The 15,626-nt window shown below is 49.6% G+C and overlaps 1 protein-coding gene across 1 annotated transcript in view; it reads right to left on the bottom strand.

Moving 5' to 3' along the window:
- LOC103072349 (calcium-activated potassium channel subunit alpha-1) overlaps window positions 1–15,172 on the bottom strand; it is a 545,963-nt gene extending 530,791 nt beyond the window's left edge. Inside the window, exons 1-2 of the mRNA XM_007467587.1 lie at window positions 15,122–15,172; window positions 10,483–10,644 (exon numbers count right to left, since the gene is read on the bottom strand). Coding sequence (XP_007467649.1) covers window positions 10,483–10,644; window positions 15,122–15,172 — 213 coding nt within the window. The remainder of the gene's footprint in view (window positions 1–10,482; window positions 10,645–15,121) is intronic.
- Between the last annotated feature and the right edge of the window lie 454 nt (window positions 15,173–15,626).

The following is a 15,626-nucleotide window of genomic DNA, read 5'->3' as shown; positions in this document are numbered from 1 at the left end:
AGGGAGGGAGGGAGGGAGGGAGGGAGGGAGGGAGTTTAACATTCGTCATATAATGTTAAACTCGGGTCCCTTGTGTCCAGTAGCAGGAAGACACAGGATATATGATCAGGATTAGAAGACCTGGCCCCAGGCCTGTCCAAGGCTGGATGGAGAGACCACAGACTCTGATTTATCACCAAACTACTTCAAAAACCTTGCCACCCAGAAGCACTGTAGCAAAATGCAACATAACATTTTCACTTTCAACACCCGGGATGATTTCACTTTACAGATTTCGCTAGAAGAACCAATGTGTGTCCAGTGACTTGAACAGCGTCTGACACCTCGCAGGTGCTCCAGGAATGTCTGAAGAAATGGATGAATGGCTCAGAGGAGATGCCTGGCACGTGCAGTAGAACCTGGGTCCTTATCGTCTGGTGACTTAACACACTTCCTTGCACCCTTCCAACGGATTTGTGGTTGCTGCCTGCCAAAATGGACATTAAAGACATCTCCCCACATCAGAGGGTGTTGACGTGCCCTCTGAAAACAGCCCTGTGTTTGTCAGTCTCACCCCACATCCAGGGATGACTGGATACGGGAACCACACTTGACCCTCTTTCCACAAGATTCATCTGTCATACTGCCAGGGTGTTTCCTGTGACACACGTGCCTACAATGTACAGCTCCCAGGGAAAGCCCAGCCAGCCCTCCGGCCCCGCCAGCTCAGGACAGCTATATGAAGTGAGAATTTCCTGGCTGACTGGACAATGGTAGGAGCCAGCTTCAGAAACGGCAGAGCCTGAATTGTGTGCATGGCCCAAACATCATCAGCTGGCTGGACCCAAACCTGGATCCTGGGATACTCAGACCCCTTTTAGATGGCCACGCCCAGAGGTAGCTCAGCACTCTGAGACGACATCTGAGGTTTGGTGAGGTCTAAGGGCTGCTCCATCCCTGTCACAGGAAAGGGTTTATCCTCCACTCCCTACCCCTGGTGTGTCTCCATACCACACGTTTCCTCCATGACATGGTGACTAGGCTCACTCAATAACAACAAAAATAATAATAGCAAATGTTTATTAAGCACTAACCACGTAACAGGCACTATTCTGAACAGTTTATATATGTCGATGACTCAAGTCCTCCTAACAACGTCAAGAGGCAGGGACTATTATTATGCTCATTGAACAGATGAGAAAACTGAGGCACCAAAATAAAGCAACTAGCCCAGAGGAAAAGCCCTACAGAGTGGTAGAGCTGAGACCCAGCAGAATGACTGCAGAAGCCGGGTTCCTAACTGCCCTGCCATACCACACACAGCAGCCCTCCACGGGCCAAGGCGTCCCTTCCCAAGGATGCACGTCCCAGGGAGAGAGGAAAAGCAGGAGCTGGCGACTTGGGGATGCTAAGTGCTCCATCTATCCTTCTTGTTGGTTCCAATCAAATAAGACACCAGGCCAGATGGAGAGCAAAAGAGAGTAAAAGCCACAATTCAGATGATGCTGGATCAGCCATGTGCAGGACTCTTATCTCCCAGCCCAGACAGAGAAGCTGAAACAGAGTGAACAGAGACAAGGGAAAGCCCTGAGGGTCCTGCCTTACTTACCGGGCATCCACTGACTGGGTGCTACATTCAGTTCTGTGCGCCAGGGAACACCAATGAAGTTATGTGGATTGGATGGATGGATGGATGGATGGATGGATGGATGGATGGATGGATGAGTGGCCACAGATGGATAAGGAAACACACGGATGACACAGAAGAACAAAACAGACAACCACTCCCAGCAAAATCCCCAGAGGAGAGAAGCAGCAGCAGCCTAAGGAGGGGGTTGACCAAAAAGTTCGTTCGGGTTTGTCCGGAAGGTGTTATGGAAAAACCCGAACGAACTTTCTGGCCAGCCCAACACTTGCCACCAAAGGCCGTGCGAGCCAGGGATGAACAGCCGGGACGAAGCAGGCTGCTCCTGTGCCAGGAGGTTCTTCCTCTCTCCAGAACTCTGCGAGGATTGACTTCTGAAACTCTCCTTCATTCTCACGGCGGGAGGCCAGAGGAGCCAACCCACCAGCTAGTAAAATTAACAGCTGCTCTTTACAGGATATGCTGGAGAGGCTGGCACACACAGCATATGGCCTGCAGACCGGAAGCACAGTCCGGCAGCTGGCATGGCTGAGGCACCTGGCCTGCAGGTCTGGATCAGGGGGGTCTTCCATGGCAGGGACTAGACGCTGGGCTACCGGGCGGGGCCTGGGGGGACACTGACTGCAGGGGACGCAGGCAGGTGGAGGGGGAGACAGAAAGTGACCCTGCTAGAGAATTCCCAGACACATTCCACTGACCTTGGGAAGGGGAAATTCCTATGCTGAGCCAGCTGTGGAATTCGGGGGGGCCACCTGGCTCTGGCCTCTGTGTCCCCAGCTCTACCGTATCATTTAGTTGAGCTGGTGGGAGTAAATATAGAGGGTCTCCGTAAGAAGGGGTTAGATGGTACATTTTATCCACTGCCTTGAATCATGGGAACAAGTCCTGTTGGCCATTTACATTGGCCAGTCACAGAGCGGAAGGGGAACGTGAAGATCCGGATTGGGAGTTGGCAAATGCATTCTGTTTCAGGACCAAACAGTGACTATTTTCGGGTGGCATATTTTGGACTCTGTGGATACTACTCAATTCTGCTGCTGTAGTGCACTGCAAAAGCAGCCACAGACGATATGTAAATGAGAGCATGGCTGCGGCCCAATAAAACTGTGTTTGTGAACACTGAAATTTGATTTCACATAATTTTCACATGTCAGAGAACATGCTTTAGATTTTAAAAAAACATTTAAAAATGTAAAAGCCATCCTGAGCTTGTGAGCTGTATAATAGAGGCAGTGAGCCAGATTTGGCCCATGGGTTACAGTTTGACAATCCCTGGGCTGGTTAAATGTTTCCCAAAGGGTGTCCTTTGTGATGCCCACAGATGTTTCATGGGGAAAGGGTTCCGTGGTCAAACAGGAGTGGGCAATGCTGGGCCAAAGTCTTTCTGCTTTCTTACTGCAGGACTTCTTCGAGACTCACACGCAGATACACACTGGACAACCTCAAAACGGGGATGAGAAACCAAGTCTGTTCAACTTCCAGGTAAGCATTTTTATTCTGGAGCATCTCTGACATCTTAGTTTTCTGTATAACCTAACTAAAGCCATGAGGATGAAGTCTGACCAACCGTCAGCAACAGCGCCACCAAATGAGATCCTGCCTCTCTTTGACCATCTCCAGTGACAGGCAGCTCACTACCTACCATGGGTTCCGGCTGAATTCAAGTGACTTCTCCGACTCGTTTTCTCACCCCATGATGCTGGGTCCCAGGTAACAGAACTAGTGCAATCTAGTGTGCCTTTCATCAAAGACAAACTTTCATGTTTAATAATATAAATAAAGCATACCTTCTTTGATTTACTGATTCATACCCCAAATATAAACTCTATTTATGCACAGGATAAAATAAAGAGCCATTATTAAGTCCTGGGAGGGGGTGAATTACCACTCGGTTCCTTTAAAAGAAGCCTCACTTAGGAGAGTTAAAATAAACCCAAACAAGATCTCAATTTATTCCCAACTGCACATAAAGCAGGATCTACCTGTTAGTAAAAATACAGGCCCATGCAACCTATGATCTTTCTGCTACATAGGGCATCATCATATGCAGGGGATATAGACATTTTATGTAGATTTGCCTAAAATGTAAAAAAAAAAAAAAAAAAAAAAAAAAAAGGCATCATCATATGCAGGGGATATAGACATTTTATGTAGATTTGCCTAAAAAAAAAAAAAAAAAAAAAAAAAAAAAAAAAAAAGGGAGGGGGAAAGGGAAGGGAGCAGAGGTGAGGACGAGAGCGTGAGATGGAAATGTGAGGTATGTGTGAATTTGCAACCAGGCACCACTGAAAACAAAAAGTAGAGGATGCTAATGAGAACTGTCACCAGCACCAGGAGGCACCTAAAGAGAGAAACAAAGTCAATGATGTCACCTATGTGATTAAGCTGTGCCCATGTGCCCTCCAATTTGTTCAACTTGTCCAATTTCAGGTGCAAACAGCACAGGAGTGAACATAACTGTTTAACTCTATTAATCGAATAGGATTATTTCTCTTTGAAAGGCGTACTTGTTACATATTTTCTTTGGGACCCTAGGAGATAAGGATAGAATGGTCCAGGCTATGCACACTATGTTCATATAAAATGCCACACATGCAATATTGCTTAGGAAGATAAAGGGAAAGACTGGCATTTTTCTTCCTCCTTATTTCAACAAATCATCCCCCAGACAGTAAAGCAAGTAGCATATATTTTCAGTTCATGGATTAGATGTGTATGTTTCCTGGAGCGATATTTAAATGTAGTAGCATGGGAATATGAGGAAAATAAGCAAAAAAGAGTCATTCTAAAGGCTCTATCTTTGCTCAAGGAGCTGACAGCTATATTGGCAAGACCAGTCTTAAAGTGAGCACAAAAGACTGCATCTGTACAGGGGCTGAGCAGCTACACAGCCCAGCCATTTACAGACTTTGCTCACACTTGGAGGTGAGGTCATGCTTGTCCACAATACAGTTTTTTTTTTAAGGAGACAGTCACTCTGAGGTTAATGTGGAAATTAATAAGAATATTCAGAAACAAGGGGCTAATGGAGATGGTATGAGCGTGTGTGTGCCTATATTTATCTGTATGTATCTGTATGTCCATAAATTTCCCCATTATAAATGGGTTCACTGGTAGTGTCACTCTTATACTATATGGTCTTAGGAAATCACTTCCTAAAAATTCTTTCAATTTCTGCCTCTCACTTTCTTAGTTTATAAAATAAGAAGTTGAACTAGACCAAGAATCGTAAACTATGGCCCATGAAACAAATCTGGCCCATCGCCTGTTTTTATAAATAAAGTTTTATTGGAACACACTCACACCCATGTTTACTGTCTGCGCTGCTTTTAAACTACAATGGCAGAGTGAAATAGTTGTGACAGAGTCTCTATGGCCTGCAAAGCCTAAAATACTTACTATCTGGCCCATTACAGAAAAACTTAACCCTGAACTAGACTATCTCTAATATTAATTTTGGCCTATGATTCTATAAAGTAGAACCAAACAATACAAAAGCCCACTGTATGCTTCTTGCCCTTTTTATTTATATATCCAGGCATAACTCGCTTTACTGCACTTCGCAGATACTGTGTTTTTTGGTTTTGTTTGTTTGTTTTTATAAATTGAAGGCTTGTGGCAACCCCACCTCAAGCAAGTCTGTAGGTGCCGTTTTTCCAACAGCATTTGCTCACTTCATGCCTTTGCGTCACATTTTGGTAATTCTCGCAATATTTCAAACGTTTTCACCATTTCTTATGATGACCTGTGATCAATGATCTTTTGATTGTTAGTAAATGACTCGCTCAGGGCTCAGATGATGATTAGCATTTTTTAGTAATAAAGCATTTTTTAATTAAGGTATGTACAGTGTTTTTTTTAAAACATAATGCTACTGCACAGTTAACAGACTCCAGTATAGTGTAAACATAATTTTCATATGTACCAGGAAACCAAGAAATTCGTATGACTTGCTCTATTGCGATACTCGCTTTATTGCAGTGGTCTGGAACCGAGCCTGCAGTATCTCCGAGGTCTGCCTGTACTGCCTTACTCTTAGAAAGATTCCATTCAGCTCACAAAGCTCTATGGAGCATATAACCACACACGTGTAAAGTTCAAATAGGAGGCAAAAGGGAAATGAGAGAATACACTTGAAGACGAAGCCGGGAGGCTGTGAATACACAGAAGGCAAACCCTGAGATGCTGTGCATTTTCAATGGGCCACAAACTTGGCTCCCAGCAGCCACTACAGAAAAAGGGCCAGGATCCCTTTCCCAGTTTAGACTGTTCACTGGAGGTTCACCAGGACGACCACAGCAATCCTGGCACAAAGAACCTACCCACGTCTGTGCATAAGCAGATAACCTGAGATGTAGTGAACAAAGTCCCCAGCAACACCCAAACAGCTGGGAGGCATCTCAACGGCATTTACTGCAACACTGAAATGTCCCTCACTGTGGACCAACTCCAAATCCCAAAGTGGAACTGACCATCATTTGGTATATCAAATGATCAGACTGATCAAAATTTGGTATCCCAAATTTTGAATTCAGCACACACCAACTTTAGAATCAGAAAATAATAAATATTTGTACTTTTACAAAAAGATAAGGGAAGCAGTAATCCTTGACAGTTTGGGGGTGCACTTTGATACAGAATCCCTCAGCCATCGCTCCAAGAGAAGGCCCTATGCAGTATTGCTGTTTTTGTAAAGCTAAGCCTGAGTGCCGAGGAGAGAGACAAGACAAACACAGGCTATTCTGCGAACTGGTCAAGGAATGTTTCTCACTTTGATGATGAAGCTCCAAGTGTTAACTATTAAAAGCACCTGCAAATGGTGACTCACATTTGTCACTGTTTACACTGAGCTCTACAACTTTCTATCTAGTTTATCAACGTAAATAATTCACACCCCGGATCTCAGGTGCTCACTGTCCTATGCCCAGCGCCTGGAATAGCGCCCGGTGCAGGTGAGAAATAAGTGCTTCCTGAATGAATGATGTGCTCATCTGAGAGATCCTGGACAACCAGTGAATCTACTGATACGCTGAGGTTGTCTTGGCGAATCCTTCCCCAGCGGGGCCTTACCCACCATGCCCTGGTTCTGAAACTCTCACCTGTGACAATGAGACAGGTGAGAAAGGGGCCCAGATGTGGAGGGCCCAAGCTCCTGAGCTGTGCGTCAAGGAAAACACATTAAACATGGAAAAGGGAAACTGCACAGCTGGTGTCTAGTCTCGCCCGAGTCCCACTGTTGCAAGGATAAACACTGGGGCAGTTCAGGACAAACACAGCTTTGAGTTCTGAACAGGCAGAGCTACTTTCCCTTGAGCATGGAGGCTGCAATATGAAATCTGTTCCTTGCTCAGAGCAAGGACCTGCCTTCTCTAAAGGAGAGGCCTGTTCTGAAGGTACCGCCTGAACTCTGAGCTGCCTGCTCTCTGGGCAGTGGGACTGCTCCATCCTGAGTGCACCAGAGCAGCCCAGGCAGCATTTTCTCCAAAGAGACCCTCGGAGAGCAGCTAGCCTCATGGGCAGTCCCAGGCAAGGAGGCCTGGGTGCACCGTGCTTGTCCACACAAATGTTAAAAGGATCAGGTCACGCAGCCTCAGGACCTAATGGGCTCAGAGACAGCAATGTCAAAAGGTCACAGTCACAGCAAGAGCTGACAGTGGCTTCAAAAAGAAGGTATTATCTTCGAACGGGAAGTAACGACACGGGAAGAGCACCGGACAGGGAGTCCGGAGGCCTGCAGGTACGAGCCTGGTTCTGTCACTTCACTGCCCTTCCTAGGCCTCGGTTTTCTCAACTGTAAAATGGACGTGAATTCACTGATAAGACTGGCTTTGTGGCTTCCTAGTCATGAACCCCTACAACACAACAGCAAAATGGGAGATATGCAACAAATACAACATGGTCCTTGCCTTTCAACCTGATTATAATGCATAGGGCTTAGCGCAGTGCCTGGCTCCCAAGATGCTCTTAATAAAGTCGTTGTCAGCAGTAGTATCCAGGTGGCTGCTGGGTGCACATGGCCTGTGGCTTCTACTTCCAAATATCACACACATCACCTACCTGCCTCCACTGCGTGGTGCTAGCTCAGGCCTTGCCTCACTGGGTCCACTGCAGCAATCCTCTCCTGTTGTGTCCTGACCCAGGAGCTCACTGTCCCAACCGTCCTAGCATCCCTGAGCTCCTGCCTCACCAATTTAGTCTCTACTTGCCCATTTGCGCTTCTCTCGGCACCATCACCAATCATGATGCCCCTCCCTCAAAATCTCCTTTTCCTGCAAAATTCAGTCCAAAGTCTTTAGCTCGGCATTTAAAGACCTGACTAGCTGTCTCCAGCCCACTTTCCAAGTCTCACTGCCCCTCAGGTGCCTCTGTGTTGGCAGCCCAGGCCTCGTTCCCACAGCACACCATGCACTTGCTCTTTTCCTGCTGCTCCCCCACTGTGGAATCATTTCCTCTCCTTTGACTTTCAGGATCCTAACCCACATTGCCAAGCTCAACTCAAATGCCTTCTGTTTTATTAGGTGCTCTTCTCAGCTTCTGGCTCACTGAGTAGTCCCTTGCTCTCAAGCTCGGCTATGTTTTTATTTCTGATATCGTCTCTATCATCAAATGTGCTCGGTTCATCTTGAAATGGAAGTTTCAGCTCAACGGCTTTCCCCCCATGAAGCCCCGTGAAGGCTTTCTTGACCCCCTTCTTCCCCACACTCAGCCTCCCCACCACACACGCACACGCAACGTGTGTACTCATAGCATTTCTCCTCTAGACATTCCTTCAACAGCTTCCATCCACGGTGCAACGGAATCAGAATCGTGCCTTGTTTTTCACGGGGATGAAAAAGCACCTGGCCCAGAGTTGGTGTTCAGTATCTCTTAGATGTATCTCTTAGATGATGTTGATGAAGATAATCAGAATGGTCCTCGGTGGCCACAGGGAAGCACCAGGCAGCACACGTGTACAACCGAACTGTCTGCTGTTTCCCATCCATCACCGCCGTACACAGAGAACGCACTGCCTCTCTTTCATCCCATGTGAATGCCCAGACCCAGAATTCAACCTCCTTAAGTTTTCCACACAGAATCCACTCACACACAAGTGTGAAAAAGCAACAGGGACTTTACAGAAGGCTCTGGAGGGGAGATGAGGGTGGTTGTCACACAGCACAGCCCACGACCAGCCACCTTCAATTCCTCATGAGGCACTCAGGGCTGCCCAGTCTCTCGTGGGTCCCACCGACCCAGACTGTCCCCCCTCCGTCTTCCTCCACACAGCAACTGGCCTCACCACTTTCTCTCTCCTCCTTTCCAAAATCCCAGCTTTAAGTTGCTCCGCTTTCTATTTTGCCACCAGTTAACATCGGCCAGGGCTTCATACCCAAATTCTTCAGAAGGCTCAGCTCCCACTGGTCCCTCAGTTAACAGAGCCCTGTTGCCCTTGAAGGCTCTTTGGCCACCACCTTTGGGACTCAAGCATGACATTCAGTGACTTACTCCTTCCCTCAAGCGGTCTGTGAGATATTTATCCCAAACATAATGTGGAGCTCCCCCCAAGGAGGCTTCTGATGGGTGAAATTTCACCATCTCCCAACATCTGTGGTCACCTTCCACTGAGTTTTTGCCATGAAACATCAAGAGCCATGGCACCTGTCTTCCAGCTCCCCTGCCTGATCTCTGATCCCCGCAACCATCTGGACACCCCCACTCATTCTACCTCTGAGCCAAATGACTCGTGACCGTGCCCCAGCAGCAGGTCCACGAAGGGCAGCCCATACTGAACAGCTTCCCGAATCACGACAAGTTATTTGGAACACAACATCCTTCTCAGGGAAACTCTTGACTCTGATCAGACTCAAGAAAGCTGGTGGACAGGGCTACCCAGGGAAGGAGCCCACCTGCGGCAGGAGCCTGGCCTGACCAGGGTGACCGACTCACGCCTGTTCACCCACAACTTTCCCAGTCTTTGCACCAAAAGAACCATGCCCCAGGCCCCCCAGGTAAACAGGGATGGTTGGTCACTACAGGCTTGTACCACCCACAATCCTTGCCAAGAAGCAGGAGCTCAGGAGGCCCGTCAGTGAAGCCAAGCTCCACACAGGCAGATCAGAGAGAATGCGGGAAATGCACAGAGGAGGGGCAGGACGAGCCTGGGCTGCAGGTGGGGCTAGGAGACAGCCTCCTCAGAAGTAAGGTCACGCGAGCAACGCTCCAAGCACGGGGCCAGTAGTCTCAGGTGGACTGCCCACGAGTTTCACCACCAGCATGACTGAGGATTTCTACCAGGAGCAGGACCCTGATCACACAGGGCAGGAGACTAGAAAACTCTGGAGGCCAGAGGACAACAGTAACATTCTCAGAAGGCCACCAAACACAGACACACACACACACACACACACACACACACACACACACACAGACACACACACACACACACACTCACTCACTCACTCAGAACTTCCTGGATTCCGGCATTTATGGAGCCTCTGCAGAATTCTGAGCACACGTTTCTTTGACCCTTTCTCCTCTCCAAGACTGTCAAGCGTGCATGTGTGTGTCTGTGTGTGCCCTGTGTGTGTGCACGTGCACACCTCTTCTGCTAGCAGAGGAAATGCTCTACATCCGCTCCAACAGACCCTCTCTGCCCCAAACAGTGGCCCACTCTGCAAATGCCCCACACATCGCTGGCTCAGCTGTGCACAAAGACCCCCCATGACCATATGACCACACGTAAGCACTCGCCCTTCACCCCCACCTCCCAATAGCCAATGGCCTGGAGAAGACGCAGCGAAACATCACATCCCCATAAACAGAGAGATCACGGACCAGATAGCAGACTTCCTCGTGTGAGGAGGGAGCTGGGGACTCACCAGGACTCTGCCGGTCAGTGTCTGGGCAGATATCATCACCCCCGCCCAGTCTTTCACGGAGGTCATCCAGCCGACCTCGGCTGCCACCGCCTCCTCTTTTTCGTCCACTGGTTTGAGAGTGCCGTCCGCCTGGCTTGAGCCATTGTTAATCTTCTGGGCCTCCTGGCAACAGAGAGAACAAGGGTTGAGACGTAGCCACCAAGTGGATTTAAAAAACACAACCTACCCCAAAGAATCAAAGCTAGACGGGCCCCCGCTGAGGTGGGCACTGGCTTGAAGGTACAGGGGTTGGGAAGAAGGGACAGATTATGGCTTTGATTGTTTTTTTTTTAATCTTTTTAAAAAGGATCTTTCCTTTGTTTCCTCTTAAAATATCTTTGTGAAAGAAAGAAGAATAAAATTATTCTCTTCTTATTTTAAAGAAAAAAGTCATAAAACTCAGGAGGGAAACCATCCTGTCTAGGGTCACGGAGTGGCTAGACAGGAAGTGAGGTCAGCATTCTGTAATCTCCACCTGCCCGGCCTTCATACCCTTCTCACAGACGTACCCTACTTTCCTCAAAAGAAATCCCCACCTCCTCCTCATCTCAGTTTGTGTGGTTCAAAAGGGACTGAAGGTCCACCCTGCCTCCAGGAATGGAGACTGGTCCATCAGATCAGTGCATTCCTCTGGCAACAGCAATTGGGCCAAGGATGGTTATGCGATCCCATGCCAACCCAGTACGACTCAAGCCTGGGACTTTTGCTGGAAAGAATAAGAAAGGTAACCCTTCCCTAAGAATGAAGCCACCACAGAGGAAACTAGGAGAAGTGGCAGAATACTGATGTCATCATTTGAACACCTGGATCCAGCTGTGCCTGAAATCCACACCAGACCTTTCTAGTTACAGGAGGAAATAAATTCCCCTTTGTAGCTAAAAATGTGCTTGAGGACCAAGGCTGACTTCATCAGATAACGGAGCCCCACATGGGGTCCTAAACTGTACACTTCTGCGTGCACTGTGCCCTCTGCCTAAAATACCCTTCTCCCACGGAGGGTCACGGCTTACGCCCTCACCTCTCTCAAATCTCTGCTCAAGTATCACCTTTTCGATACTTCTTCTCTGGCTACCCTTTTAAAACTCCAACTGTCTTCTGACAGCACTGCCTTTCTGCTTTGTTTTTCTCCAAAGCACTTAAGATTTCTAACACACTCCATAATTCTCTTACTTATTTCGTTAACAGTCTGCCTCCCCCAACTGCTGAATCCTGAGTGCCTAAAAGAGAGCCTAGTATATGGTTGGCTCAATAAATATGAAAGAAGGAATAAAAAGGGTTATGAATGTCAGCCCCTCACTCACTATAGAGCCTGGGCTTAGGGGTTGCCAAATAAAATACAGGAGACGCAGCAAAATTTGAAACTCAAATAAGCAACAAATAGTTTTTCAGTATAAGTATGCCCCAAATATTGCATGGGACATACTTATATTAAAAACACATTCATTGTCTAAAATTTAAATGTAACTGGGCCCCCTACTCAAATAACCACTGAGATTATTTTTGCAGACACAGATGTTTAAAAAGATGCCAGCAAAATTATGTTCATCATTTAAAATGCTAGAATTAACAAAACAAACTGACCCTGGGGATCACTGTGAATTGGAGTGAGGAGGAAAATCCAAAGACAGAGGTGAAAATCTTTATCTGCAGTGAGTCGGGGTGGGCCAGAATGAGGAAAGGAGAGCTGGGAGGCACTGAGTGAGTCATCCTCCTGGGGACTTGTAGGCAGGCAGGAAGCTGCTCCTGATGCCTGGTTCTCCCCACACCAGCCACCCCGACCCAGGGACGCTGGGCAAACAGATGAAGCATCAGTTACACCAGGCGCTCATGTTTAATTTCCACGTGTACTGGGCCCCCCCAGCGCTGGAACAGTCCAAAAGGAGGCCTGGGGCAGGGGCACAGGGTGGGCATATTTGGGGGCGACCTGCTGACATCTGTGGAGCCAGCTGCCCAAGCCACCTAAGGCCAGTCCCAATGACCTGTTAGGGCCCCGAGTCTCAGCCACGTGGAGACGGCACAGGTGGGTGTATACTGGAAGAGACAGAGACCCTGATGCGTGGCACCCTTTAGTAACTGAAGGTGTAGATGCAGGTCTCCTGCCCCTCCCTGGTAAGATGGGGACCATATTGCCTGCCCCACAAGTGTTGGCCGGATTAGATAAGTGTCCAACGGCACACGGTACACGTTTCATGAATCAGTCTCACCACCTCCCTCTTTCTCCTGGAAGCGCAGACACTCTAGCGGCGGTTCTCAAACTTCAGCAGCGTCAGAACCACCTGGAGGACTTGTGAAAACACAAGAGGGCTGGGCCCCACTTGCAAACCCCCGTTTCTACCAAGTTCCCAGGTAATGCTGCTGCTGCTGCTCTGGGAAGCCCAGTTCGCGCACCACTGCTTGTAATCGTTCTGACCCGACTTGATCATGACTGCCCTGATGTGAAATGGAACATGAATCGTAACCCTCAGCTCGATCCTGGCCTCTCCCTTCGCCCAGGCAGGGAAGAGAGCAGGGCAAAGAGAAGGCCCTCAAATCAGAGGCTCTTACGGCTCCTTGTGAGCAGTGCCTCCCAGAGACATTTCTGAGCTGGTCCAGGGCCACAGCCTGGGGGCCTGAAGGACCAGCTAGCTCTCTGCTCCTCAATCCTGGGGGTGCAGGCTCCCCAGCCACCTGGCTGACCCTGGAGGAGGGAATCGGCATGCAAAGGGCCCGGAGTCAGGGAGTCCTCTCCAGTCACAATGGTTTCCATGCGTCAGTAATTCAGAGCACAAGAGGTATATGGCAGATAACGCTCTCTTGCCAGCCCTCTTACCTGTTTTACAAGTCATTCATTATTTTAATTACTTTACGACAGGCAAGGAAAAACACGGACTAAAGGGAGATAACGCTCTCGTTATTATCTGCTTACACAAGCTGTCGTGAGCATAATTAATTACTTGTGGAGGCAGGACTCGGGGTGGGGAGCGCCTGATGCCAGGCCACCACGTCAGTGCTCCTCGGCCTGGAGGGAAAGCCCCTCTGCACCACTGACCTCACTCTGGCCAAGCATCCCCTCATCGGGAGCAGGTGTAACTCCTGCTCCAGAGAAAGGGGGCGGAGGCCCAGAGAGGTTAAAGTGGTCTGGCTGGGGACACACGGGGTGGGTTTGGGGGAAGGAGTGGTAAGGAACAGAGCCCATTACAATAGCGATTGACCACCATTTACCAAGCCAGAACTGGGGGCCAGCAAGTAAAAATTAAGTGCCTTCTCTGCATCATCTTGCTTAGACCTTGTAATAAATATGACGGGCAGGTGGAATTATCCCCATTTTACAGACAGGCCAACTGAGAGCAGGTATTTCTCAGGGGAAGGCACACAGAGCCTGAGAACGTGGGCTGGAAGCAGCAAGCCCATCTGGGCTTAGGTCTGCTCTGCCACTTACAAGCTGGCTACCTGGGACATGTTAGCTCACAAGCTCAGCCTCCTGCAATGTAAAATGGGGACAGGCATGCAGACCCCAGGAAGGTGGTGGTGAAGCTTATGTGAGATAAGCAATGCACTAGTGCTTAGCACAGGGCTTGGGGAGTGGTAGTTAGAGCGGCTGTGGGACGGGTTAGCTCCAAGGATATTCAGTCAAAACCGTGCCGTCGACTGGGGGCTCTGTGAGGGACACTGGAATAAATAATTACAGAAGAGAGGATAAATGAGCGTCGATTCTAACAGCTATGAGACTTCAACTAGGTAACAGGCCACCACAGGAGGTAAGATGCCCAACTTCTGGACAGGTTCCAGCAGGAGCTGTGTGGCACTCCCCCAGGACAGTGGGGGCAGGGATTCCTGCCGAGAGTCATCCCTGGACTAAGTGACCTCTTAGATCCCTCCGACTCTAAGCTCCATTAGATCAACTTCCCATTGTGATGAGGCGACTGAGGACCAGAGGGAGGCTGCCCCCGGGGTCCCAGTACACTGCTTTCTCTCCTGTGCCCCGCAAAGTGGGCGTCCATCCATCCCCACACCTTCCACTTCCCACTGCAGAGAAGGACCCCGCCACCCTGCCGGGAGGACTCCTGAGTGGGGCCAGACAGGCTCCCCCTGGTGTCAGGAGTGAACTGGCCCTGATTCCTGCTCATCCTCCAGGAAGAGAGAGACAGAGAGAAAGAGAGAGAGAGCATGTGTGTGTGTAAGAGAGAACCCCACCAGTTACAGGCTCCAGCTACCCTAGCCTCAGACAGACCATCAGAGATTTTCTGAAAAGGAGAAAAGGATGCCTTTGAGGGAAGAGAGGAATAAGGAGGAGGGAGAAGCAGGGAAAAGATGAGACGGGGCGGGGCCTGGGGATGTCCTGGAAAGCCGAGGTCCAGTCGCAGCCACCCTCCTGAGGCTCCGTCTTGCCCTGTCTCCCACCAGAGTCTGGTGCAAAAGAAGCCATAGCTGCCTCCTGAGGACAACACTTGACAGTCTCTAATCTCAGTGCCTGGACTGGAGGATGGGGAGGGCTGTAGGGTGCGGGTGCAAGTACAGGAGGCTGCGTGGACACTGGGGAGCAGGGTGGCCGGCAGCCCCCTGCCATCGCAGGCCCACACGGGCAGCCTCTCACGGGCCGGGCTTGGGCACGCGGCCTCACCGCTTCTTGCCTTCTCGCCTTCTCGCCATCCCCCTCAGTGACTTCTGACATGGCCACGGAGGGCCTCGCCCCTACTATGTCCCCTGCAGCCAAAGGCCTGACTGGACCACAGTCACCTGCCAGGTGCTCACTGTCCAGAGCACGTACCTGTTGGATGTTTGGGCATTTCCCCCGAAGCACCAGGTCAAAGACCAAAGCCTGAGAAGGAACCTCAGCCATGCCTTCAGATGCCAACCCCGAATACGGAGGGCCTGAAGGGAAGTCATACGCCCAGTGCCACTCTGCCTACCTGGGAACCACCAAGCCAAGACACAAACCCCCAGTTGGCTCTATTTCTCTTCCCTCTTTTTGCCTCCCCAAGAGGATGATTCCACCAAATCTAGCCCAAGGGAACCCATCACTCCCAAGCAGATCCCTGCCTCGCCAGCCTGCAATCTGGAGCCCCAGCACTCCCAGGGCCAGCGGAAGCCTCCACCTGGCCTGGTATGGGGGGCGGGGGGGGGGG

The sequence above is a fragment of the Lipotes vexillifer genome, unplaced genomic scaffold, assembly GCF_000442215.2.
Source record: "Lipotes vexillifer unplaced genomic scaffold, Lipotes_vexillifer_v1.1 scaffold1662, whole genome shotgun sequence".
NCBI classification, from domain to species: domain Eukaryota; kingdom Metazoa; phylum Chordata; class Mammalia; order Artiodactyla; family Lipotidae; genus Lipotes; species Lipotes vexillifer.
The sequence above is the reverse complement of the archived record's forward strand: the minus strand, read 5'-3'. Positions and strand labels throughout refer to the sequence as shown.